The following is a 24,908-nucleotide window of genomic DNA, read 5'->3' on the forward strand; positions in this document are numbered from 1 at the left end:
ATCTGTATCTGCAGGTGAGCCGCTCCTTCTAACATCCAACTTCCTGTTAGTCATCACTACCTGAGTGGCCTGCAGTCGCCTTAAGCTCACGTGTCAAAAACGAAATTCGTCATCTTCCCCCAGAACTTGCATTTGCTCCTCTATTCCTTCGCTCGGTGGGGACCGCCATCGTGCCATCCGATCTGGGGTCCACTCTTGCTTTCTGCCCCCGCCCCTGTGCGCCCCCTATCCCTGAACCAATCACCAGATCCTGCTGATTTTACTCCCTAAATATGTCTTCTCCCCATTCCTGCCATGACCCTAATTTGGGCCTTAGCATCTCTAGCCATTCTACTGTATCCTCCTCAAATTCATCCTCCCTCTGTAGCTAGGGGGTTGTTTCTACAGCCCGGCTCTGGCCACACAGCTCTTCCGCCCCGACTCCCCTCTAGGAGAGAGTTTCAGCTTCTGCACAAGACGTAGAGGGCCCCAGGGATCTTCCCATCTTCGCCCCACTTCCTTCCTCCTGCCCTGCCCTCCTCCGGAGCGGAGCTGTGCATTACAACCCCTTGCGACTTCCTACGTACCCATCTCTTGCCGGTCCTGGGGCGCTTCCCTGATTTTGCTCACCCCTCACAACTTAGACAACTTCTCCTCATCCTCTAGGCCTCAGTTCAGGGACCACATCCTCCAGGGCACATGGCCCGGCTCCCCGGGGGGCGGGTCGCCTGTCCTAATCCCTGGAGGCCTCTCCAGCATTCTACTTGTCATGCTAGTTTATATCTGCGCATCTACAGGTCTGCGTCCTTCGCCCGATTTCATCGGGGGCGAGGCTCTGTTTGTCTTTCGATGCCGGGCCTCCATCAGAAGACCTAGCTCGGTCGGTGTTGCTGGATGGAAAGATGAATGGCCTTATAAGGCCCCTTCGAGCTCCGAGGTTTTTTTGTTTCTTGTTTGTCCAGTTTAGAAGTTGCTAAACTTTGAACTTCAAAGGAAGCAGGAGAGAAGCGAAGGCGGGGGTGAGGGGGTCCGGGGGGGGGTGGTAAACTGGAAGCCACGCCCGTTCTCGGCATGCTCTGGAAGAACCTCCATTCTGGGTGGCGTGTGGGGTGCAAAGTGCTCCCGTCCTTTGAGGAAAAACAGCAGAGTGAACACCGAGTTCAGCTACTGCCGTGCCGTCCAGTTTTAGGAGACGGGTTTTAATTCTTTTGGCCTCTGCTCCTCACGTATTAAATGGAAGTAGCATTTCCATTTTGGATTTATTAATCGAGCAGGCATTTCTCATACTTAGGCAGTTCCACATCTCACGTCACGTGTGGTGATACACTTCAATACGTCAGAAAGCCAAACGTGAAAAGCACTTTTAAAAAGAAGGAAAGAGAACTCCACACTTATTCTAGCAGTGGAGCAAAGATCGATTTCTGGCTCTTGAAAAACTGACTCTGCCATCGGATAAGATAGATGTGCTTGAATAAATATACGGCAAAACTCTACGAAATGTACATTAAAAGGAAAACAACAGAATGGGGAAAATATGCCACCGATATAACTGCAAAGAGCTATTAACGAAATTATTTAACTTGGTAGAACTGCGTGGCGCACCGGTCCAGATGGTCCACTCAGCAGCCACTGTCCCAGCCCCAGGGAGCCACGGTGTGGCCGGGAGGCTGCCACAGAGCAGGGGTGAGTCAGCGTCCACACATCCCAGTCGCCTAACGAGCCGGCATCCGTCCCTTCACAGGTAAAATGGATACAATTATACCTACTTTGCAGGATCCTTATGAGGATAAATTAGAGGGTCTGTCACCACAGTGAGCATTCGAGAAGGGTTATTATTATTATCATCAGAGGGTAAAAATGCACAGTGCTACTGGCAATTAAAGATAGGGAAATTACGACGATTTAAAGGGAATATGGCACATCTATTGAAGCAGCAAAAAGATATCCAAATTCACAGAACGGCTCGAACAAGAATATTCATAGCAGCCTTATCCATAATTTCCAAGTCCCGGAAAGAGCCCAGGTGTCTATCGGTGGATAGATCAATTGCAGGGTATTCAGGCGGTGGAATGCTCAGCACTAAAAAGAGTGACTCACAGAGACACAATTATGTGGACGAATCGTGGAATCGCCACGCGGAGTGAAAGAAGCCTTACGAAAAGATTTCACAGTGTACGAGTCCATGTATGTAAAGTCACAGAACTCTAGGGAAAAACTAATCCACCAGAGAAAAAAATCGAAACAGTGAGGGCTCCTGGAGGGAGAATGCGGTCAGGGATTGACTGGGAGGTCACGAGCGGATTTCCCGGAGCGACAGAAATGTCCTGTGTCAGGACCCGAGCTTCCCCGGGCATTCGTCAAAACTCAGCCAAGGTGCGCTGAAGATCTGTGCATTCACTGTGTGTGTGAAACTTACCTCCCAAGGGAAGACCGTAAACAAATATTGAAAACTGCAAACCAATAATGATGTGTGTGCTGAAGTGTTTGAGGGGACGTGTACCTGTGTCTGCAATTTACTTTGAAATATGTAAAAAGACGTCTTATTGGATGGCCGGATGGGCGGATGCGTGATAAAGGAAACATAGTGAGCCATAAGGGTAGAATCGCGATAGTGCGTGTTCACCGTAAAATCGTTTCAACTTTTCTACATGTTTGAAATTCTTGTGATAAAATATATGGACAAAAAAGAACATTTGTAGGATATTCGCGAAATGCTGAATTCATGCTACGTCGACCCCGAAAACATTGTATTGATCTTTCTGTGGAACATTCCGGCCATACGTACATATTTTGACCCAGTAATTCTACTCTGGGTAATATATTTCAATGAAATAACTGTAAAGTGAGAGGGGAAAATATGTCAAAAAAAAAAAGTTTAGTTTAAAACTACGCACAATAGTGAATACACAGGGAATAAATAGCGCACGTGCCCACTGGAGGGAGGATGGCAAAGTATATGCGGGCACATTTATCCCGAACACGATAAATCATTAAAATGACGGTCATCAGTCAAACGCGCTCCTTCCACACCTGAACTCTACATGCAAAAAACCGACAAGCAAAACGCGCAGGATGCAAACCGACGTGGCCGCGCCGCTGTCCGGCAAACACGTGTCGAGCCCTTCCCCGCGCGGAGCCCAGGGAAATCGGCGGCAGAGAAGGCGCAGGGCCCGCCGCGTGGTCCTCGGTCTGGGCCGAGGTCGTGGGCGCCGTGAGGAAGCAGCGAGACCGGCGCCGTGATAGGGGCGTGAAGAGGGTCCGGACTCGCTCACGAATTTTTGGAAATGACACCGGTTGAGTTCGGTTTTCTGCAGGAGGCACTTGGCACGTGTCCTCTCCTCTTATCTTCGCAAGGGCCCCGTGAGCAAAGCTTTATTTTTCTCACTTCACAAACGTGGAAACGGAGGATCCGATCACTAACTTGACCAGTGCAACGGAGTTAGTAAGGGTCAGTTTTTCTTAGAGAATAAACAGCATTCTTTGAGGTTTCAGCTTTTAGATGAAACCTATGCTGAATAGATCCTATTTCCAAATGAAGACTTTTTGTTACTGTAAAAATGGCGAGCTTTCATTTTCCAGGTTCCCAGGAAGCAAGGTGCTCACAGCCTGGACAACAGGTGAATTTCAATTCATCGATTTTTTTTCCCCTATTTTTAATATCACAGCTTGTAAATAATAACATCGGCAGTGAGTGGCTTGAATTTATTTTTGCCACCTCCAGGAGAACTTGGGCTTAGTGTGACCTCCTGGGGGCTGAGCTTATGAATCAGAATTGTTAAGTGACAAATCCAGGCTCCTGGGGTCCTCTGCTTGGCACCTCCAAGCGGGTACAGGTGCGAGTCTGCAGCCCGGCTTTCCGGAGCCTGCCCTTGTTCCCCTGGCCAGCTGCTGTCTTGGCCCTGGGAGGAAGGTCCATCGGGGACCAGAGGGGCAGAGAGTGGGAAGGATTGTGAGGGACCAAGCACGACTCCGGGGTGAAGATCAGCCTCGTGGTTAGGGTTAAGCGCAGCCCCAAACCAGAGACTTGGGGACCTGGGTTCTGCCACCTCATCCCCAGTGCATGACCTCATGGCGAGGGAGGAGGAAGGACATGGACAGTCACTCGGAGGGTCATGACCAGGCCCGGAAGTGGCCTGCATCACTTCCACGTCTTCTGTTGGCCAGAGTGCAGCCGGACTGCCCTGATCTAACGGCAGAAACAAAGTCTGAGAAACAGAGTCGTCTTGGGCGCCAAAGAAGAAAAAAGGGGATTGTGAGGATCGGGCCAGCTTCCCCCACCCCCACCTGAGAGTCGCCCTCTTTTACAGGGCAGCCTGTCCCGACCCCCGCACACCTAACCCCCCTCGCCTCGTTGTTGTCCTGTCTTTCTTTCCCACGGCCCTTACTGTAAATGGGCCACGGCTCCTTATTTACGGTGCTCCTGTCCGTCCTCCCCCGCGAGCCCCTCCGCCGCATTAGGGGCTCTTGTCAGTTTGGTCCACAATTAGCAGGACGATTCACGCCTGTGTGTCGCAGAGGTAGCGCCTGGTGCTAAGTGCCAGCCTGCCTCCCCCGCCTTCTCTGTCCTGCTGCATCTGTCCCCGGTCACCCACCTGCCCGCGCCCCGCTCATCCCTCACGATCCAGCCACGATCCCCCTCCCCGTCGAAGCCCGCCCGCCCGCCCTCCCGCAGGACTGACTGTGCTCCCCTCCCGCCGCGGCTCAGTCACGCCTCGTGCCACATCCCATGTCGCACAGCTGTCTTCCCGAGAAACAGTGAGCGCCCGCGAGACCTGGCCACATTTACAACTTCATGGTGAATGAATGAATGAATGAATGAATGAATACCTGGATAGGCCGACCGATCTTTCGCAATTTTGACAGTCTTTAAAATACATGGAGTTTGAATGTGGACTGGGTGGTAGACGACGTTATGAAATTTGTCAGGTGCGAAAGAGGCATGAGAGTCACATAACGTCCAGGTGCACACGTCCTGAGGAAATACAACCTGAATTACTTACAGGTGAACCAAGAAGGTGTATGAGGTTTGCCTTAAAATAGAATGAACATATGCTGGAGAAGGAGGGGAAATGAAACAAGATGGGAAAACGTTAATAACTGTTGAAGCTGGGTGATGAGCATGTAGGTATTCGTTACCCTGTTTTCTCCACCTCTGTGTGTCTTTGAAATTTCTGTAATAAAAATGACAAGCCAAGGAAGCGATGAGGCCATCGGCACGCTGCTCAGTTCCTCAGATGCCGCCCCACCCTCCCCGCCTGGTCCAGATCTAACATCTCACCTTTCTGGTTCTGACTGAAAGTCATCAGTGTAGGGAAGATGTAGATGTGAGGTGATTAAGACCTGAAACCCGGAAGGCCGGCCCACACGACTTGTCCCATTTCCCAGGCTATGTGTTACCACCCGCGAAGAAATGAGGACAGATGTGTTCATACCCGGGGAGGACGAACTGCTCAAGATTATCACCACTCTTCTAGAGCAGGGGTCCCCAACCCCCGGGCCGCGGACCGGTCCTGTAGCCTGTTAGGAACCGGGCCACACAGCGGGAGGTGAGCAGCTGGTGCGCGAAGCTCCATCTGTATCCGCAGCCGCTCCCCAGCGCCAGCATCGCCGCCTCAGCTGCACCTCAGGTCGTCGGGCGTTAGATTCTCACCGGTCCCTGGCGACGAAAACGTTGGGGACCACTGCTCTAGAGCTTCTCGGCTGGCGAGGGGTCTTAAAAAAAGAATTCGATTCCTTCGTGAAAGGAACCCATGCATCATAGATTGAGTGACTTTCCCAAACTCACACAGAAAAACAGCAGCAAAAACACCGACACTGAAACCTGGGTTCCCTGAGCCGGCGTTTCCCCTCCCCCCAAGCCTCTGCTCTGCTTCCGAAGAGCACGTCTTGAACGTCTTTCACACACTCTCCGTCATCTCCACCCATCGGAGACGTCGTGCTAGAAAATAAACCTGTTTGCGCACGCGTTAGGTGGATAAATGTAAAATAATGGAATGCAGCTTAGACACGCAACACAACTTGGTAAAATTCGGACTCCTTCGGAAACCCACGCGTGTCTGGAGCTGTGTAGCAGGGCCGCTGGCGGGAGAGACGCGTCCAGTGGACAAGCAGACTTGGCCCCCTCCTCCTCTGCCTCCTGCCCGCAGGCCAGGGGAGACTGAGAAGGTAGCCCAGCACCGGTCCTAGGCGAACGGTGAGCACTTACTGACTCTCTACCATCTCCAGGCACTCGGTATTTGCCATCCGATGCTCTCGACAATCCCTCAAAGTAAGAATTATCATCCTTATCTACAGGAAAAGAGAACAAGGCTCAGAGGGGCGAGTGGCCTGTCGGAGGCTTTGCACTTACGAAGCGTCTGACCCAGGGTTTGAACCAAGTCTATCCAGTTCACAGCTCTTCCTCTTTCCACTCTGCTGAGCTGGGTTTGAGGAAGCTGAATGACTCTGGCCAAATTAGGATGGTGCCTAAAGGCCCAGAGACACCCGTCGTCCCGAAACAAAACAGTGGGCAGCGAAAGGCAGATCGGCACATCGGCCCAGCTCTCTGGGCCAGGCGTCTGGGGGCAGCTCCGCGCTGTGCGGGTTCAGGGCCACTCCAGGACGCTGCTGGAAGACGGCCTCGGGGGAAACAGGAAGGCATCCTGCCCCTGACTCATCGATGGCCCGATTCCACGTTCGCTTTCCGAGGCAAACTGTGCCCATCCGACTCCTGAGCTCGAATTGCCTTGAACTCCTCTCACCTGTGTCTGTCACCAGCTCAGCAAAGAGGACCCAGGAGAGGAGGAAAGAGAGAGAGGTCAATGACCTGTCTCTCACGCCTCCCCTCCAAGAACGGCTTTCTGTCTCCCCCTCCCAGCTCTCCCCTCCCCACTGGCGCTCTATCCTGACACGGCAAGACACAGGCGCGTGCGCGCACAGAGACACACGCAGACACACACAGACACACGCAGACACACACAGACACACGCAGACACACGCAGACACACGCAGACACACAGCGCCCTCCTTCCCAGATCTGTTTTACAGACGAGAACCCAGAGCCCAAGCAGGCTCATAGTTTACTCCGTGTCATCTATAAGGGGCCTCCAGAGATCACATTTGGCTCCCAGAATAGAATTATATAAAAGTGAAGGATAGAGGAAAACACACGTCCACACAAAAACCTACGCACGACTGTTCAGACAACAGAAATGGCCCCGGCATCCATCAACTGATGAACGGATAAACAAATGTGGTCTATCCATACAGTGGACTATTACTCGGCCCTCAAAAAGAATGAAGTACTGCTGCAGGCTACGACATGGACGAACCTTGAAAATACCAGGCAGAGTGAAAGAAGCCAGTCACGAGGCCACATACGCCATGATTCTAACGTGAAATGTCCAGACGAGGCAAATCTACAGATTAAATATAGTAAAAACCATTGAATTGTACACTTTAAATAGGTCGATGGTATAGTATGTGAATTTCATCACAAAAAGCTGTTACCCAAGTTAATAAACACAGGATAAAATTTCCCAGACTTCTAAGGAGACCGCACAGCCACCTGCAGCCTGTCCAGGACCGTTCGCTTTAAGAAGAAACACGGGAAGCTAAAATTCACGAAATGCAAGAGGCTGCAGTGCGGTCCACGCTCTCGAGGAACTCACAGCCATTCCGGGGGGGGAGGCAGAGCTGTCGTTTGCACACCCATTTTACAGATGAAGAAACTGAGGCCAAGAGAGGCTAAGTGACCCGGCCAAGGACGCACAGCTGTCATATGTGCCAGCAGCGTGAAGACTGCACCCTAACAAGGCCTGGGCGCCGGCTCCACGGTGTTTCCCACTGGCTCTGGGTTCTCTAAGACACCAAAGGGTGGGCTTCTGACCAGTAGTGATGCCACTTGTGATCCTGACGGTCCTGAAGCAGCAAGCGCACTCACCGTCACCTGCTGTGTAAGTCGCACGGACAAGCCCAACGTGAAAATGCAGGACACCTTGTTCCAAAATCATGAAGAATTTCAGAATGGCGACAGCAGGGCATAAACCAAGCTCAGGGCTCTTCTAAGCACAGGTTCCCGGATGACGGGCACAGGCCCCATCCCCTGAAGCCAGGCCCGCCCTTGTCCCACAAACACCCCGCTCGACAGAGCAGACACTGTCCCTGCGCGGCTCCGACGAGGAGCGAGTCCTCCTGCCAGGCCGTGCGCGCGCCCGACCCCAGCGTCCAGCCGCCCGCCCTGCGGAAACACACGCCGCGGGCCGGCTGACCCAGCATCCTCCAGCGCTTCCGATGCCGCGGATGCACGAGCCTCTTGGCTGACACTGCGGCCGCCTTCTCTGCATGAGAAGCTGCAGGCTCGCCTGCCAAGGTTCAGGGCCGGGACACGCAGAGCCTTCAACACCCCAGGCAGAAGGGCCGGGCGCCCCGAGCGGGAGCGTCCGCTCCGAGCCGGAGCGCCACTTGGCAGGCCGCGGGGCTCCGTCGGGCTGGTGCAACTGCTTCCTGCCAGTTCATAGCTGTCCTGCAGCGAACAGGACGCCGCGCCGACGGCTCGCTGACCTTTTGCCCCATCCATCATGCGCGTCTAATTTTTTCTGAATGATCGGTACAGAGGGACGGCAGACAAGCCAGAAACTACTGGAATTTCAAGAATCAGAAAGATAATTTGGTATTAATTAGCCATCAGAGGCAGGTAGCAGTGAATCACTCAATGGATGAGCTGTGAGATGTGTCAGGTCGTATGCTCTGTTAGTGCTTGAATTGCATCCCCTAAAAAAAAAAAAAAAAAAAAAAAAAAGCATGCGGCGATCCTCAGCCCAGTACAGAAGGTGATGTAATGTGGAAGGAAGCTTGTTCCAGATGTAGCTAAGGTCACACTGAAACACGGCGCGGGCCTTGGACCGCGTGGTCACGGGGGTCCCTTCCATCTCTACACTTCTCTAACGCTGGCCTCGATCACAGTCCCAACTCGTCCCCAGAAATGAAATCCTTCGCTCGGGTCAAATGCAGTTCTTCCTGCTGATCCTTCATTCGGGGAGACTTCCAGACCCCAGAAATCTGAGGCGACATTCTCCGAAATGTCTGCTTGTCGGTGACCCTCTTCAATATTCCCTGAGCCTCGCGCGAGAGGGCAGGCTCCACGATCCGCATTGGACAGAGCTGGAAAGCGCGGTCAGGGTAACTGACGACTACCCCACAAACACGGAAGAAGTCACCAAACTGGGGGAAACGTTAGCATGTCAGTACAGGCTGTGTGCCCAGGAACGCGGCCTGCAGTGGACACCCGCTCTAAGAGGAAAGGTACCCAGGGGATCTGAACGCCACCTGCCTCAGGTGAGCTCACCTGCATCCTGACACCTGATTCTTCTTCCCCCAGGAGGACAAGCCTCCGCCAGCACTGCACCTTTAAAATCTGCACGGAATGAATCTGAGGAATGTTCTAGCACAGCCAGACATTAATTTCTTTATAGCAGGATTTCAGCGTTTTTTTTCGGTCACGAGTCGGAGGCCCCGTAAAGAAGGAACAAGCAGCTTGCAAGGCGTTTGGGGACCTTGACATCGATTCTGTGGCAGCGGTCACTCGCATCACCACGACACGCTGAAGCGCTGCCCCTCGGGCCCGAGCCGATTCCCAGGCCGGCATGGCCAGGGCCTCCATCCGAGCAGGCCGCAGCAGTACCTGCCACGTAGCCCGCTGCTCGCCTTTGCCCAGTGGCTCCCCAACCCTGACCAGACCAACCTCGAGAAAGCCAGTCTGCAACGAGATCTGGCATGGTCACGCTTCCCTGGTGCAGTAAAGGCTACGCCGGGCCATCGGTCAGCAGACGGCCCCCCACACCACCCCACGGCCTTTGGGGAGCAAGCCTGCCCTTCTGGAATACGCTTCAGAGACCTGAGGATTTAACACTCACCCGGCCCGGTGGACATTAACGCTTTGCAGGGTACACCTGCACATGTGCGCGTGCACACACACACACACACACACACACTCACCCTGCCTGGGGTAAGAAATGCGATCACACGCCTCTTTGCAGATCGGCTCGTCTCTCGCTGAGCTGTCTGGAAGTCCTCCCTCAGAGTAACTCCACGGCACGTGCCCAGCGCCAGTGTGATGTCCTCACACGTCATCCGAGGACCCACGTGTGGCCACTGCCAAGGGCTGTCACCGTTAAGGGAAGGCGACCCAGCCCCTACTTCGAGGCCACTGTCCTGAGCCACCTCACAGTGCCTCTGGGCGGTACTGGCCCCCGTTTCTCCCTGAAATCTGCTGTGGCTCTCTGCCCGAGCCGGGGCCCCCGACACCAGGCCACCTGGTCACAGAGCGCTGCCCGCTGACCAGCCCTCCGAGGGCGTCCCAGTCTCGGCCCACCCTGTGGTCAGAACTGCCCCCCTGACCCCTCAGCCGGGGTCAGGGACTACAGCAAGTCTCCCTCTCTGGGCTTCGAAGCCCCGCAACCAATTTTCTGTGCAAGGAGCAATGAGGTCTCTTTTAGGGGAAAACCGCCGTTCCATATTGTTTTGAGAACCTAAATGTGAGCTGTGAGGCTGAAAGTGTATTTTATTGTCGGTCTTCCTAATCGACATGAGAATCTCGCTCCCCAGCTGGACTCGTTACCCTGTTAGAGGTGGACTAAGGTCTCATCCACAAGTGACCAAAAAAAAAAATGTCAGGAAGATGGAGATCCGGACTCGGCCTAGGGGACCTGTGGAGAAGCTGTGCCTTTGTGGGCCCCTGGGCCCCGAACTCACAGCCATCAACTGGCAGTGCCTATGCGCCGGTCACACACATATGTGTACACACATGCATGGCCATGTGCATGCATACATGCACGTGCATACAAATCACATGTGTGTACCTATACACATACCGGTGTATTTGTACACACATATATGCATGCCTGGTGTGTATTATATATTTTTTAGATACATACTCTGGTTTTATCTGTACACACACGCGTGCTGGTATACGAGCATGCGTGTTTACATACTGGCACGCATGTATCTGTGTGTATGGATGCATACGGTGTAACATGTATGTGTTGGTGTGCACACATACGCATATATTGGTGTATATGTGTGCACATATATGTATTTACGGTATGTGCAGGTGTTGGCAGGTATGTGCCTACGTGTGTTTACTGGCACGTGCACATGCATGCTCACACTGACGCACACGCGGAGGGCCACATCCTCTCACTCCTGGTCCCCGCCCCTCCCTCTCGTCCTACCCTCAGCCCCCTCTCTGAACTCAATTCGCAGGTAAGGAGGTAGGGCTCTGACCCCGCAGCGCCACCTCCTGGTCACCTTGTGTTCCTGGCAGAACCTGACTGGCCACCAGCACCGGGGGGACCAGGAACCTGAGGGGAGACCCCAGGGAGACTGAGGTTCTGAAGGAGGCCCCCAGGGGCACGGGGCTGTCAGATGCCCCCAGAAGCCACCTGCAACTCTAGAGATGGACTCAAAAGAGCTGGAACCCTCAAGAAGTCAGTGAGTCCGGCGAGTGGAGAAGTCTGAACCCCAAAGAAATGTGGAATCTAGTATCCTCGAGAGGGGCTGGAGAGGCACCCGGAGAAGACAGGCTGAGAACGGCCGGGCACTGGCCTGGCCCCAGCCTCTCACTCGGCCCCATCCCCCACCCAGCCAGGCCTCGGAACCAGACACAGCTCAGGGAGAGTTCCCCTTGCAGGCTGGGGGGCTGGTGGGGTGATAGCCCAGGGGAAAGGGATGCTCAGGGGTATGAGCTGGCCCCTGGGGGCCCTGGAGTAGAAGACTTTTAGAAGAATCAAGCCACAGAACCAGCCCCTCGGGGCGCGAAAAGCGTCTCCCATGGGGCTGACTGGAGCGGGCGGGCAGCCACAGCCGGCAGAGCTGGAGGGTAGAGAGCCCTGGTGCCACCGGCTCCCACAGCCCATCCGTCGGCAAGCACCCGCCTCGCCGGCCAGCACCCACCTCGCCGGCCGCGGGCGCCCACCCCGCCTGCTCCGACTCACCTCGACCGGCACCTGCTTCCTCAGCGTCCTCATTCTGCCTTCGGGATGGTCCCAGGTGAGGCCCCACACGTCTGAACACAGCTGCATCTCCTGGAAGGTGCGTCCAGGCAGGCATTCCTCCCAACTCTTCCCGACCAGGCTGCCACGCCAAACAAGGACACCGGCGCCTACCTTGCCGGGTCGCGGTGCGGACTAGAGAGAACTGTGCAGGACGCTGGGGACCACGACGGTCTCCAGACACGGGACCCCCAGCAGGCTGCCTCAGAACGCTCCGGGCATCACCTCACCCAACGCGGGTTCCCACCGGCCACGGCGGAGAGTCAACCGCGCTCACCTGGGCGACGTCCGTCCTGCCCGCTTCACCTCCCGGGCCTCGTGCTTCGGCCAGACTAAACCACCTCCAGTTTCCCAAACGCACCGTAGGACTTCTTCTGACTGTGGCTCTGTACGCACGGTTCACCCGTCCAGAGTGCCCTTGCCCTTTGTCTCTGGGAAACTCCTGCTCATCCTCCAAACCCAGCTGAAATGTCTCCTCAGAGGAGAAGCATTCTTCGCCCCCACTTCCCAGGTCTCCCATTCTTTGTCTGACCAGTTATTACATCAACGAGAAGTATAATTACCTTCCTTGTAGTGAATCTCTAGCATGTACTTTCACCTAAATATGTCTTTTCCAAACAACCAGGGACGAATGGTTAACCCGGTTTTCCTGTTTACATAGGGTAAAGCTGAGCCTCCAACAGCTTAAGCAGCCCGCTCCAGGTCCCACCGCTGACAAGGGACAGAGCCAGGACTCAAACCCCAGGGGTGTCTAGTTCCTGCGATTCTTGTCGACTCTGTCTCCTTCCACAGGGGGTCAGGGACCGTGTCCCATCCATCTGTGGTCGTCATTGGCCAGCACGACTCCTGGTACACAAACAGTAGGGATCCATAAACGCTGGTCCCTACCTCCCAGGCCCGCACCTGCTTGCCTCACGCCAAGCTTTCTCCGGGCTGCGTGAGAGGCGGCGTTGGCAGCGTGGCCGCGAGGTGAGCGCAGGAAACCAGACCGCTGTCGCCCTAGGAAGAAGCCTCCGCCTTCCTCGGGGCGCAGCACTCGCGTCCAGCAGCAGATGGCGCTGCCGCACCACTCGGGGTCTGGCGCCGTCCCCCAAGGTGCCGCTAGGCTGTCCACGTTGGGCGCGAGTCTGGATCGGAATCCGCAGGCGGAGTTCACGGACGAGGGGATGAGCGTGGACCACGCAAGGAAAGTGCAGAGAGCACGAAACTGACACTAAGCACCTCCCTGCTCCTGGGGGGAAAATACCCGCGCCCTCCGGTAGCAGCCGACTGGCCGAGGCTCCCCGGGGACAGCGTGGCTGAGCTCTCTTGCTGGGGAAAAGCTGCCCAAAGGGTGGCGTTTACCCAGCAACGACGGAGCCGCACAGGCCCTGAGCTGGGGCGAAGGGGACCCCAGTGTCCGGCCCCGCGGGCGGCATCAGGGTCCCCCCCAGAGCAAGCCTCGGGGGCAGAGTCGTGCACAGATTGCACACATGCACTTACATTTTTCCAAGCCCGAATGCGCGCACGTGGCCGTCCCAGATGCAAACTGCTTCGGGAGGCGGGGCAGGGCGGGGGGAGGGGGAGGTCGTGGGACCACCATGGTGGCGTTTCTGCGCTGACGGCCTGGGGACCTACAGGCAGGTGGCCAAGGGCAGAGCAGGGTGGGGGCGGACCACAGACGAGGGCCTTTCCCGGTCTCCTCCTCTCACAGAGCCCCCTCCTGCACGAAGGGGCCAGAGCAAAGCCCCTTCCTCCACCCCAAGTCCCCTCCACCCGCCCCCACGCCCGCTCCTTGGAAATCTCATCCAAACCCACAGCCGGCCGGAGAATCTATCAAAGGCGCCTCCAAGACGCCATTACCGCAGGTACAGCCACAAATAAACAAGCGGTTTGTGGTCGTTGCCCAGGCCACAGGTGCGGTAAAAATCACGCACATCTGCACACACATGCAACACAGGAAACCGGGAAATCCGAATGGGCCCGCGGATCGCACCGAGGTCATCTCGCTGGCCTTGAGACCATACGGGATGAAGCTGGGCGAGGGTTACACAGGACCTAATTGTGCATTTTTTACTTTTACAACTTTGTGTAATTATTTTTTAACCTTTTTTTTGAGCGTCCAGCCTACACTTCTGTCCTGTACTCCAGGCCTGTGGTCCGACCACTGTTTCCTGAAGCAGATTCCCACGGTTGCCTCAAACTAGCAGGCGGAGGGGCCCCATCACCGCCCCCTCCCCACAGCCCCCACCCGCGGGCTCCCCCTAGTTCCCAGCTAGACAGAGAAGTCACGTAGGTGGTGACAGTCTCTCTCCTTGACCTGCCTCTGGTCAGGCTCCTCCAAGCCTCGAGGCCTTGACCTTGGCGTCTGCCCTTGTCAGGCCTGCATTGTCCAGTTTTAGCCAGAGTCCTAAGTCAGTTTAGAAAAAACCTCACCCCAATTACTGATATCTGATCAAATTCCTCATCCCCCCCCCCCCGCCCCTCCCCACACACACCCCTGGGGAGCCTCCTGCTGCCTGCCTCCAGCAAGAATCCTGCCTGGGCGGTTTGACCAGCCTCCGCCCCCCACCCCTTCCTCTTGGCGATTTTCCATCCACTGACCCTGTCCCCCCCACCCTCCCACCCCCGCCCCGAGCCCACTCGTCCATGTCATGTCCCTTTCAGAACTGAGCCCAGTTCTACCCTGAGGTCTCTTTACCCCTCCTGCAATAGTTTCCCCATTAAAATCTACTTTTCCCGCTGCCCAGCTCTGATTTTGACAGTAGCTGGAGTAAAACCCACTTCTGTCATTGAAACTGTGTGTCATCAAGGCTTCCCGAGCAAAGGGCGGACAGTGGGGACGTTCGACTGCAGACTGGCTGGCAAGCTGCGCTCTAATCGCTCACAGCAAGTGGCAAAACCCGGACCTCCGGTTTCTAGAACGGGACAGAGCGTGGCGAGCGCGGGCACCTCAGCCCTGCAGTGCCCTGCCCGGCGTCCCCGTCTGGGTGTCCCGGATGTGTGGGTGTGCGGGAGGCCTGAGCGAGCTCCCTCATCTCCCCGAGTGTGTGTCCTCCTGTAAAATGGGGACCGTGGAGCCCGGAAATCACACCTCATGGGTCAAACAAGACGCCGTCTGCCTCGCAGGATGCAGGGAGCACGCTCCATCCATGGCGGCCTGGGTCGGGCCCGGGACCACCCCTACCCCCCCACACACACACTCCCTCCCTGCCCCCCCCCCCAGTCTGGCTTCAGGTCAGGAGCTTCCTGCTCCGGCTGGCGGCTGCCCCAACAGCAGCTCTCTCCCATCTGGCTGTATTTTCTGCCATCTGGGATGATGGGACAGAAGTGTTTGGACTTGCAAGCAGATGGGTCGAATCCCAGCTGCACCGCCGCTAGGATCCACGTGGCCTCTGACGAGCCACCCAACTCTCCACGCCTCCCTTTCTTCCTGTGTGCACTGCACCTGCCCTGGAGAGCCACGTGGACGGAGCAGAAATGCTGCAGCTGTGGGCACGTGCTCCAGGATTCCTGGGTGCAGATCCCGGCCCGGCCACTGTCTGCGCCACTTGGTCAGGTCGCCGAGCCTGCGTGCCTCCGTTTTCCCATCAATAAAACGGGTGCAATCATAGCATGTACCCCATTGCGTAACAACTGTGAGTTCAGTTCATCTTTGCAAACGCTTCGCACGCAGCGAGCACTGTGTAAACGTTCCGATGGTAACCCAAGTGGTTGTCACGGTCGCTGCAGGAAAGTCTGGTGATCTCCATTCTCACGGCCACCACGACCACGCCCCTCGCGTATGCGCAGTGACCACTCAAACCAGCATGAGCAGAAGGATGGCCAGGGCTGGGCTGGACTCGGGATGGGCTCCTCCCCGGGGCTCCGGCTCTGTTCTCCGGGGCTGGGGCGACCCTACCTTCTCTCTCGCAGGTTGTCTTCGTGTGTGGGCGGGCAGCGAGATGGTAACAAGATGACACAGACAGCTATAACCAGAGAAAGGAAGGCGGGAAACCTTCCCACCCAGAAAGTCAAGCGAGAGGCCTGAGACTCACCTCGATTGTGTCTCTTGGGCTGTACACTCGATCCGCAACCAGTGACCATGGCCTGGAAATGGGATATGCTAAAAGGCATAGTGACCAGGGCCCGCCCGGGGCTGGGGGCGGGGCAGGCTCTCCCGGGCTCACAGACCCCTGCGTCCCCCAACCAGTACTGAGGAGTCTCCCAGCCCCGGCCTCCTTGGTCTGAGTCTGCAGCCCCACCCCCAGCGGTCTCCGGGGCGCTGGGCCTGGCCTTTCACCTCTCCTTCCATGCCACACAGCATTCACGAGCCCTGGCCCTCAAAACCCACTCTTCCTCCTGGATGTCCTGTCCTGATCGATGGCACCACCAACCATCAGGTTCCCCAAAACCCAGGACCCCCACCTCCCAAGTCTGGTCAGTTCTATCCTCTGAGCAGGCGCATCTCTTCCAAATGCTACTTGCCTGACCCAGATCACGATCTCTGCACCTAGACCCGCAAAGCACAGCCTGTGGGCCAAAGAGTTACACAGCAAGTTTGCCCACCCCTGACCTAGCTCGGGGCACACTGGCTGCCCCCCCCCCGCCCATCCAGCCCATCCCCCACACCTCTGTGGCACACACATCCGATCACATCGCTCAGCGGCTTGAGACACGTACGTTCTGTAGCTTCTCATCCGCGTCGTCCACAATCTGACCCCCGCCTGGTTCGCCCCAACACCATTCACTCGCGCACTCTGAGCTCTGGAACTCGATGCCACCGACGGTTCCCCCAAGCGCACCGGGCTTTTAACTTGTTCCTTTACACTTTGGGCACAAGAGATCGAGTTAATCATATTCTCCAGTACCATTGTTTCGCATGCAAGTCCCTTCCTTTTAGTTATCTGTTTATTCTCTTTCGTTTCCACAGACCATTGCCGATTCTCTTCTCCCCAACGGCAATCATTTCAATGGGGATGTGTGTTAATATGAATTTTTTGTTTGTTTGTTTCTATGTGTCTAGCAAAATATAGATCGCTGCCTTGGGCACATGTTTTAATGCCTATAAACAGTCTTATTACATTCTGTTTCCTACCATTTTCTTTGCCCTATGTACTCCTCATCTAATTTGATTGCTGCCTAGTTCTCCGCGGATTGAATAAAAGCACTATTATGCATCCATTCTCTCTGGTTTTTTTCAGATCGCCCCAGCGCCAAGAAAGCTGCAGGAAACATTTTTGTTCTATCCCTTCTGGGTCTAGGTGAGAATTAATCTGAGATCTGTTCCCAGGAGCAAAACAGCTGGGTCACGGGATAAACATACACTTGCTCTGACAGCTGCGCTCCGGAAGGGCAGTCACATTCTGACCCAGAGTTCGGGGGGGGGGGGGTGGGGGGGGCGGTCCTTTACGTGTCCCCATCCTCACCAACACTTGGCTACGTACACGTTTCTGTTTCTTTTCGATCTAAGGCTTCACCAGTGCAGGATCACGCAGCCAGTGGGGGACTGCATTGGGGGCAAGCGGGGTCAGTCCCAAGCCCGACCAAGTGGAACTCGGTCCATACCTTCCCTCCACCCTCACTGTGTGGCTGCAAGAATGCGGCCTCTGGAAAGGCCACCATCTGCCTCTTTCCGCCAAAGGAGAGAGACTCCAGCGGCTGCTGAGGCAAACTGCTTCACTGCCCCCTAGTCGCTGACCCTGGGTGTGGCCCCGGGAGGGATCACGGGGAGGACCAAGTCGTCCAGGCCCAGAGAAGGGCCAGTTTTGGGCTGTGACTCAGCCCTTCAGGTCCTCGGGCTGAGAAGAAGGCGACCAGAGGACCAGGAAAAGAAAGAAGGTCAGCGGTTCCCAGTGGACCACCTCTGCCCCAGCGCCGCCTAGAGAAAAGATGGCGAAATCGAGAAGGGGCGAACTGCGGAGATGAAATTACACTTCACGGCAGGTTGGAGGGTGCGATCGTCAGACCCACTGTTCCTCCTGTTTGTCCCAAATCACGAGAGACGCGTCTGCTGCCATTGGCTACCTTTGGGGTGTAGTTCGCCCACTATTGACTGTCCACGTGCAGTGACCGGGTGCCAGACACTGCGTGAGGCCCTGGAAGGTGGCCGCTGGGGCAAAGGGGACGGAAGGAAGGGCTCCCTGGAGCGGAATCATTGTCCCGAAGGCCCATCGGAACGCAGGAGGACCAACGGCTCAACGCTCTCACTCACTGTAATTAGCAAGGACATTTTTTTAGCCAAGTTCTACTGACCAGTACGAAGGTGTCTCTTTCCCCAAACAAGTCAGTTATGAACTTGACTTCTTTCCAAAGCGGGGAGCGTTCAGACGGTCGGTGGGAGACCTCGCACGCACGGCCTGGCCCCCGCGTTTCCCTTTTCAACTCAGTGATTGAAGCAGACCTTCGTCAAACGCCCTCCCGACTGCTGACAGCGGCGTCCCTGTGCGTCCTGCGCACGGGCTGGTCCCGGAAGGCGGAGTCACCATGTGTGCTTACAGGAGAGGCACCTCGGAGAGGCTGCATGCGCTTACCGACGTGCTCCCGGGAGTCGGGCCGAGGAGTTTTCTGCCCCTGGAGCAGGCTCTGTCCTGAGTTCACTGCTCTGCCAAGCTGCCAGGCTGGTCCCACAGTCCCGGTGAGAGGCCACTGCCTCCAGGGACTGCAGCTCCGTCCCCTCCTGCTGGGACTTTTGCAATTTTATGACTCCATCAGCACCAAGAGTGTGTTTTAATGAATGAGCTTTTGATAGCAATTCATCAATCAGTTCAAAATTGCATCGGATCGATCTTCCCGTGAGGTTTAGCTCCCACCGCCTCTCAGAAAGCAGAAACAGGACACCTCAGTCTCTACGCCTGCAGCCAGCGTGAAGTGAATCTGTGTAAGATTAGAGAGAGGAAATCATTTTTACTTCACTAAATCGTGCTCCTTTTGTAGGTCATTTTTTAAATCAACAAGTCAAATACTTTACATTTAAAATATAATTTCATCCAGGTAGCCTCCAATTGCTCAATGCCTTGTCGTTCGTTATAAAGAGTTAGGGGTGGGGACATGTGGAGGTCAGAGATGTGGGACAAGCCTGGCAAGACACAATCACGCAGCGGGCAGAGCGGCAGCTGGAACCCAGGGGCTGGCGAGGCGCCGGGAGCTTCTCCCAGATGCTCTGTCCAGTCAAGTGGTCGCCATGCCAACCGGCACCCGCTGCGGAGCCAGGTCCTGGGTGTGAGTCCTTCCTCCTCTCAGGCTATTGTTGACCATTGTTGTCTCCTCTAGTATCTCACGACAGGGGTTGAGAAAGGCCCACGCAATAACCGTTCTTTCTTTTTAGCTAAACCCAGATTCAATTCAAGGGAGCGATGTATCTTGTAAAAAAGACAAATTTCCGTCTGCCTACCCTATGCAAAACGCTGAAAACACCCCCTGGAGCTTAGCTGTGCTCTAGGAAGAAAGCGGAGGGCAGAGAAACGGAAATCATGTAATTTTGTAACGAGTCAACTGGAAAACTTTTGAACTGGCAAGATTTTATTTTCTGCTACTAAGAGGAATAGGGGCTAAAGATAGAAACTAAGTCTAGCTCTAGAAAAAGAAGGCTACATTTCGCATATGTGAATATGGCTTAAAATTTGCATTCTCCACCCTGCCTTTGAAACCACAAACTCTCAGGAGGTTTCCTTCGGTCGCTGCTAACACAGATCTATCGCTGCTTCTGCCGTGGCTCCATGTTCATTAGGAGGTAGGTGTCCTGCTTTCCAGAGACTTCTACCAGGAAGCCTGGAATTCTTTTCAGCACTTTGAATACATCATGTCTGCTGTCTGGCCTCCATGGTTTCTAGTGAAAAGTCAGCTGCTAATTTTACTGAGGCTCTCTCGTATTTGACTTGGCGAGGTTTTATTTTCTGCTGCTAAGAGGAAGAGGGACTAAAGAGGAAAACTAAGTCTGAGAGTAGCCTCCTGCAGGCATTCTCACAGGAGCAGGTATCCTGAGAATCCACACCTTCTAAGGGAACGACGGAGCGGCAGAGGGAAGAGAGCCATTATGAGGTAGAATGCAGTCACAACAATGAAGTCGGCCTACCCCGTGACCCCACAGGAAGCCCTAGCAGTAGGATAACCCTTTGGAGTCACGTGGCCTTGAGAAAAGGCGACAAGAGTATGTCGCCCCTTCATTCACCAGTTGCTGGACATGGGCTGTCCTGGGCGAGAAGGTTTTCTTTGACTGAGGAGCCTCCCATGGCCCAGGCGGAATCGGTCCACAGCTGGTGGAGGTTCGGGGCCTCCCTAAGACTGCTGTGAAGTCCAGAGGGGCGAAGGCTCTTTTGGCTTCCTTTGCCTCCTGGGATTCTGCTTTTTTAATCCAGAGATAAAATTCAGCCTTAGTTTTGAAGTGACACAAAGCCTTCAGTCACACAGTCATTTCTAGGTCCAGTCGACTTTGTGGAAGATTTCAAGAGGAGCTCGCAGACGCCTTCGGTCACCAGTCACGGCCTCTCTCCTTCCTTCCAGATTCCTCCCGCCTTCATTCCATGTTACTCTTTCTTCTCAATGTTCTTCCTACCTGGCAGAAGCTAAACACTGCGTATGGAGACTTCCACTCCCAATCGAGATGAAATCAAATTTACCCTTCCACCGGAAACAACTCCCAAATAAGACAGAATAATAAAACCGTGACGCTCAAAACGCCGGACATCAGGCGATGAAGGACAGTGGTGCCCAGGAGATGGCCGGACATCCCCACATTGCCCCCGGCTGAGAACCACGGATGAAGGCGCCGCAAGGCGATCCGTTTATTGAGAATACTCTCACTCCGTCTTCAAGACTCTTTCCTCAGACGGTTCTACTTTTCCGTAACGAGCGGCTGCTCTGAAGACCATGTCACAGTAATGACCCAAACTGCTAGGACTATTTTTTAAAAAACAGAACCAATTAAAAACTCGTCACGGGCCAATAGGAACGAGAGTCATCTCAGAGCTCTTAAACGAGTGCTGAAGCGGGCAGACTTCAGAGTCCTAGGCGTACCGCGTGCCTACGAGTCCCGGGACTCGGAAGGGCAGGTAAGCGCACTCAGCACACACTCGACGCCAGCATTTCCGCTGACCCGTGCTTGAGGTTCAGCTCTGCCACTTCCTGGTCACATGCTCTTTCCTCCCTGAGCCTCAGTTTCCTCACTGTAAAATGGGGATAAAAATGTGTGGCGAATTGCTAATTACCTACCTTAATATCCATGTTTGCCTGTATCGACGGAATCCCCAATTTTAGCTGGCCATATCGCCGCCACGAAGAAAAGAAAGACCACAGTTCCCAGCCATACGAAGACCCAGAAATGACCTTCCTACTACCACCCAGGGACATGATAACTGGCGCCGTAGCAGCCATCTCGGACCCAAGAGGAGACCTTGAGAATGGAAGCCACACGCTGAGGAAGCAAGAGGAGCAAAAAACAAGGGGGGGCCCTGGTTCCCTGCAGACGCCAGAGAGTTGCCTACCTCTGCACTTCTTTATGCGAAGAAGAAATAAACCATCTCAGCTAAACTAATCTTTTTGAACATTTTTTGGCTGCATGCGGTTTGATCTAATCTCAGTTTGTGGTGAGGATTATGAGACGTGCACGTAAATCTTCTTCTGAGGAAATGTGTGCATTTATGATGGGGCCAGGACCAGCGGCTGGTCAGCCTACCGCCAGGTGGGGCAAAGTAGAGAGCGATGGAAAACATTTCACCTATTCCCAAATGTTTTCTTTTAACTTCAAATGTCGGTTATTCGCCCGTATTTTCAGCCTGAGTTAGATACAGCTCGAGACCTCCATTTGACGCGAAAGGAACCGAGAGACGAGGATCTTAACGGTCCTGCCCCGCATCGCGCAGGCAGTGAGCGGCGGAGCAGGGGTTCTGAGCTCGTCTCTCTGGCCGCAAACCGTCCCTCTCCTCACTGCGGCATCGTCCCGCTCACAGAAGGAAAGGAGGAAGGTTCGCCCCACAGAATCCGCTCAGCGTCTGGTCGGTGCTACGGCATCGTCCACGCTGTGGCTGGCAGCCACAGTTACCAGCAGGTGGGAGAACCCAGAACATCCTGTATTGACGGGACACGCTCTTCCCGAAACGGCCCGCGCGTGGGCAGCCCCAGCTGGGGCGTCACTCCTCACCCCACGCAGCCCCTCGGCCAGGCCTGGTCCTGCTGGCGGCTCAGATAGACCAGCGCCTGGTCCTCGGCAGCTGTTAAATATTTTGAATATTGACACTGGCCAACCCTAACACCGAACCCCAACATATCACTCTTCCAAGCGAGCTCCTGAGAGATCAGCAAAAGTCAAAGAGACTGATCCTGATCCGAAGCTGAACTCAATTGCCCTTGGAGAGCATTTTCGGAAGACTCCCGACCAGCAAGCGTGGTCCACGCGGACGTCCACTGTTCAGCCAGTGGCCCCTGAGCACAGAATAAGCTCGTGCTGGCCCGTGCTGGGGCCATCCCATGAGGCAGTGCTGGGGCCCCACAGCACAGGGAGTCAGACGAGTGGACGATGAAAATACAGAGCAGGAAGCAAAGAAGGACGACTCCCACCATGAGGACGACTCCCGCCGGCTGGGTGAAGGGAAGAGGGTGCCCAGGAGGCCTCCCGAGGAGGCGATGAGAGCCGAACCTGGAGGGACGCGAAGGTGTCAGCCAGGAGGAGAGGGGCGGGATCCAAGCAGGGAGCACGGGGGCTGCTCCCACAGAGGAAGGGTCCTGATGAGAGTGCCTGAGGCAAGGGGCAGAGGCAGGGCATGGAGGGGACGAGGGAGAGGTCAGGGCCTCCAGATCTGCAGGGTGCTGCTCCCAGAGGGCCCGGCCCCCGGTTCAGCCTTCCTCCAGGGGACGGCTGCCTGCGATGCCCCCCGCCCGCCCTCTTCCCCAATCCCCGTCGACTGCGGTCATCTTGGTTTTAGCTCAGGAGTCACTGCCTCGAGGTCTCCACCTGTCTCTCCTGCTCCAAGGGGCAGAAACTGGACTATTTGTCCTAGGCGCAGGCCCTGCCTAGGACACATAAGCTTCCAGTGTATGTGTGGTGAATGAGCGAGTGAGTGAGTGAAGAGGCAGGTCACCGAGGATGCCGCGAGCCATGCACAGAAGCGACGTGTGGATCCCGAAGCCATGAGAAACCGCCGAAGGAGGACGAGAGACTTACAAAAAATTTCAGGAGTTAGCTCATCGCTGAGTTGAGGACGGGCTGGAATTGGGTAAGAATGAGAACAAGGAGGTTCGTTAGGCTCTGCCGTAACGACCCGGAAGAGCGTGGGGACGTGCCGGCTGGCGGAAGGACAACGGGCACAAACGCGCTGCACACGCTGGGCCGGTCCTTCGGGTGCGTGACATCGTTTCGCTCTCACGACGACCCCGCGAGGTGGAGCTGTTACGATTGTCCCCTGTGAGGACTGCTAATGAGACTCAGGCACAGAGGAGCTGAGCACTTCGGTGGGGCGGGTCCCTCGATGGGGAGCGGCACGTGCCTGGATCAAGAACCGCCATGCCCCGGCACCTGACGTGCGCCTGAGCGTGGACAGGTGCGGGCAAGAGTCTGCTCCCAGGCAGGGTGCGTCTGGGGTGCCAGGTGGGGGAGGTCCCAGGCGTGTGGTGTGCGGATCCCGGGCTTGGGGACGTGCGGGACGCCACCCCCCCCCCCCCCGCCCTTGCCCTCCCGCCCATTTGTTTCAGGTGTCTTCGCCTCACGTCGACGACTTGGGCATCGAGGTCGAGAGCTGGAGTGTTGCTCCTGAGAAGAGAAACGAGGCTGGCCTGAGTTCTGAGCTCCTTAGGAAACGCTGCAGCCAATCCTCCTCAGCACCCGCACTGCGCTCTCGGTCAGAACGAGCAGGGGCCGCAGGGGCCGGAGCCTCCCAGCTCCCCTGTCACAGAGGCGTCTGCATCTGCATGCAAATGGCTCCCGCCCATTCAGACAGTGTTTGCGTCTGGAATCCAGCTGTCAGGAGAGAACAGCTGCTGGCAGGTGCTTCAGGCCACCACGAGGGCATGTTGTGAGATTTCAGAAAACCACGTGAGCCCACACTGATTAGACTCTTTCCCCCGCAGAGGCTTCAGACTGAAGTTTCTTTGTCCCTGCCGAATGACTCACGAATGCCCTTTTAAAAAGAACCAAACGGACGTGTTTTGGTGGGGAAAGTACATGAAGAATGCAGTGCATTTTTCCAAACAGCCATCAGACCATCTAATTTAGGCTGAAAAGGGCAAACCGGCCAAAGCTCTCAAGCTGACCTCCCCGTGAGGGCCCAGTCCTGGAACTGGCCCACGGGCGAGGGACGTACCGACCCCGCCAGAGGGGAACCCAGCTCTTCCCAGGGCTGTCCATCTTCCCAGGTTTCCATCTGCAAAGAGGCTTCCTGTTCTCCCCGAATGTTGTTTTCTGGGTGTGAATCATTTTCTGCAGCAGCTAAACGTGCTCAACGTGCAGTGACTCCTTGAACCTCCCAGCATTCCTGATGAAGAGCCGAGTCGCCGAGAGAGCAAGGGGCTTGCCCGAGGTCACACGGCCAGTAAGTGGCACAGCCAAGGGACAAACCAGGCGGCCCGGCCACAGCATCTGGGCCTGTGTGGCCGCGAGAGCCGTCCCGTGGGGTCCGGAGAGCCGGCGTGAATCGGGCCCCACCCCCCACGCACGCTGCCGTGTGCTCTGAGCCTGGTCTCCGGCTCTGCAGCTTGAGGTTAAGGCCAGCTCCGATGGTCCGAGGCCCCGCCAGAGGGCGGGCCCTCAGTTACCGGCAGCTGTGTCTGTGTGCAGGTGAGCACGGCACACCCCCAGGGGCCCGGCCCACTCCACTGGGGCTTCCGGGAGCCCTTCCGGCTCTGCAGTGTGGGGTGGAGCAGCAGAAAAACTCAGGTGAGAGTCCAGCAGGCTCTAGGACTCAGGAATTTATTGTGGTCTGGACGGATACCGGTAGTGCCCCCCACACATAC

General features: G+C 55.7%; 1 protein-coding gene across 2 annotated transcripts in view; it reads right to left on the bottom strand.

Annotated features, from left to right (window-relative positions):
• Positions 1–24,908, bottom strand: part of LOC107498259 — a 48,306-nt gene that overhangs the window by 2,786 nt on the left and 20,612 nt on the right. The window contains exons 2-6 of one of the 2 annotated variants that reach the window (XM_016121139.2): positions 17,994–18,842; positions 16,650–16,796; positions 16,025–16,076; positions 4,807–4,951; positions 998–4,165 (exon numbers count right to left, since the gene is read on the bottom strand). In XM_016121139.2, the coding sequence (XP_015976625.2) occupies positions 3,639–4,165; positions 4,807–4,951; positions 16,025–16,076; positions 16,650–16,796; positions 17,994–18,124 (1,002 nt within the window). In that variant the 5' untranslated portion in view covers positions 18,125–18,842 and the 3' untranslated portion in view covers positions 998–3,638. Of the gene's footprint in view, positions 1–997; positions 4,166–4,806; positions 5,517–16,024; positions 16,077–16,649; positions 16,797–17,993; positions 18,843–24,908 lie in introns of those variants that run through there. The other variant, XR_004952094.1, reaches the window with a different exon arrangement.

Source organism: Rousettus aegyptiacus, unplaced genomic scaffold, assembly GCF_014176215.1.
Source record: "Rousettus aegyptiacus isolate mRouAeg1 unplaced genomic scaffold, mRouAeg1.p scaffold_m13_p_7, whole genome shotgun sequence".
Classification (NCBI taxonomy): domain Eukaryota; kingdom Metazoa; phylum Chordata; class Mammalia; order Chiroptera; family Pteropodidae; genus Rousettus; species Rousettus aegyptiacus.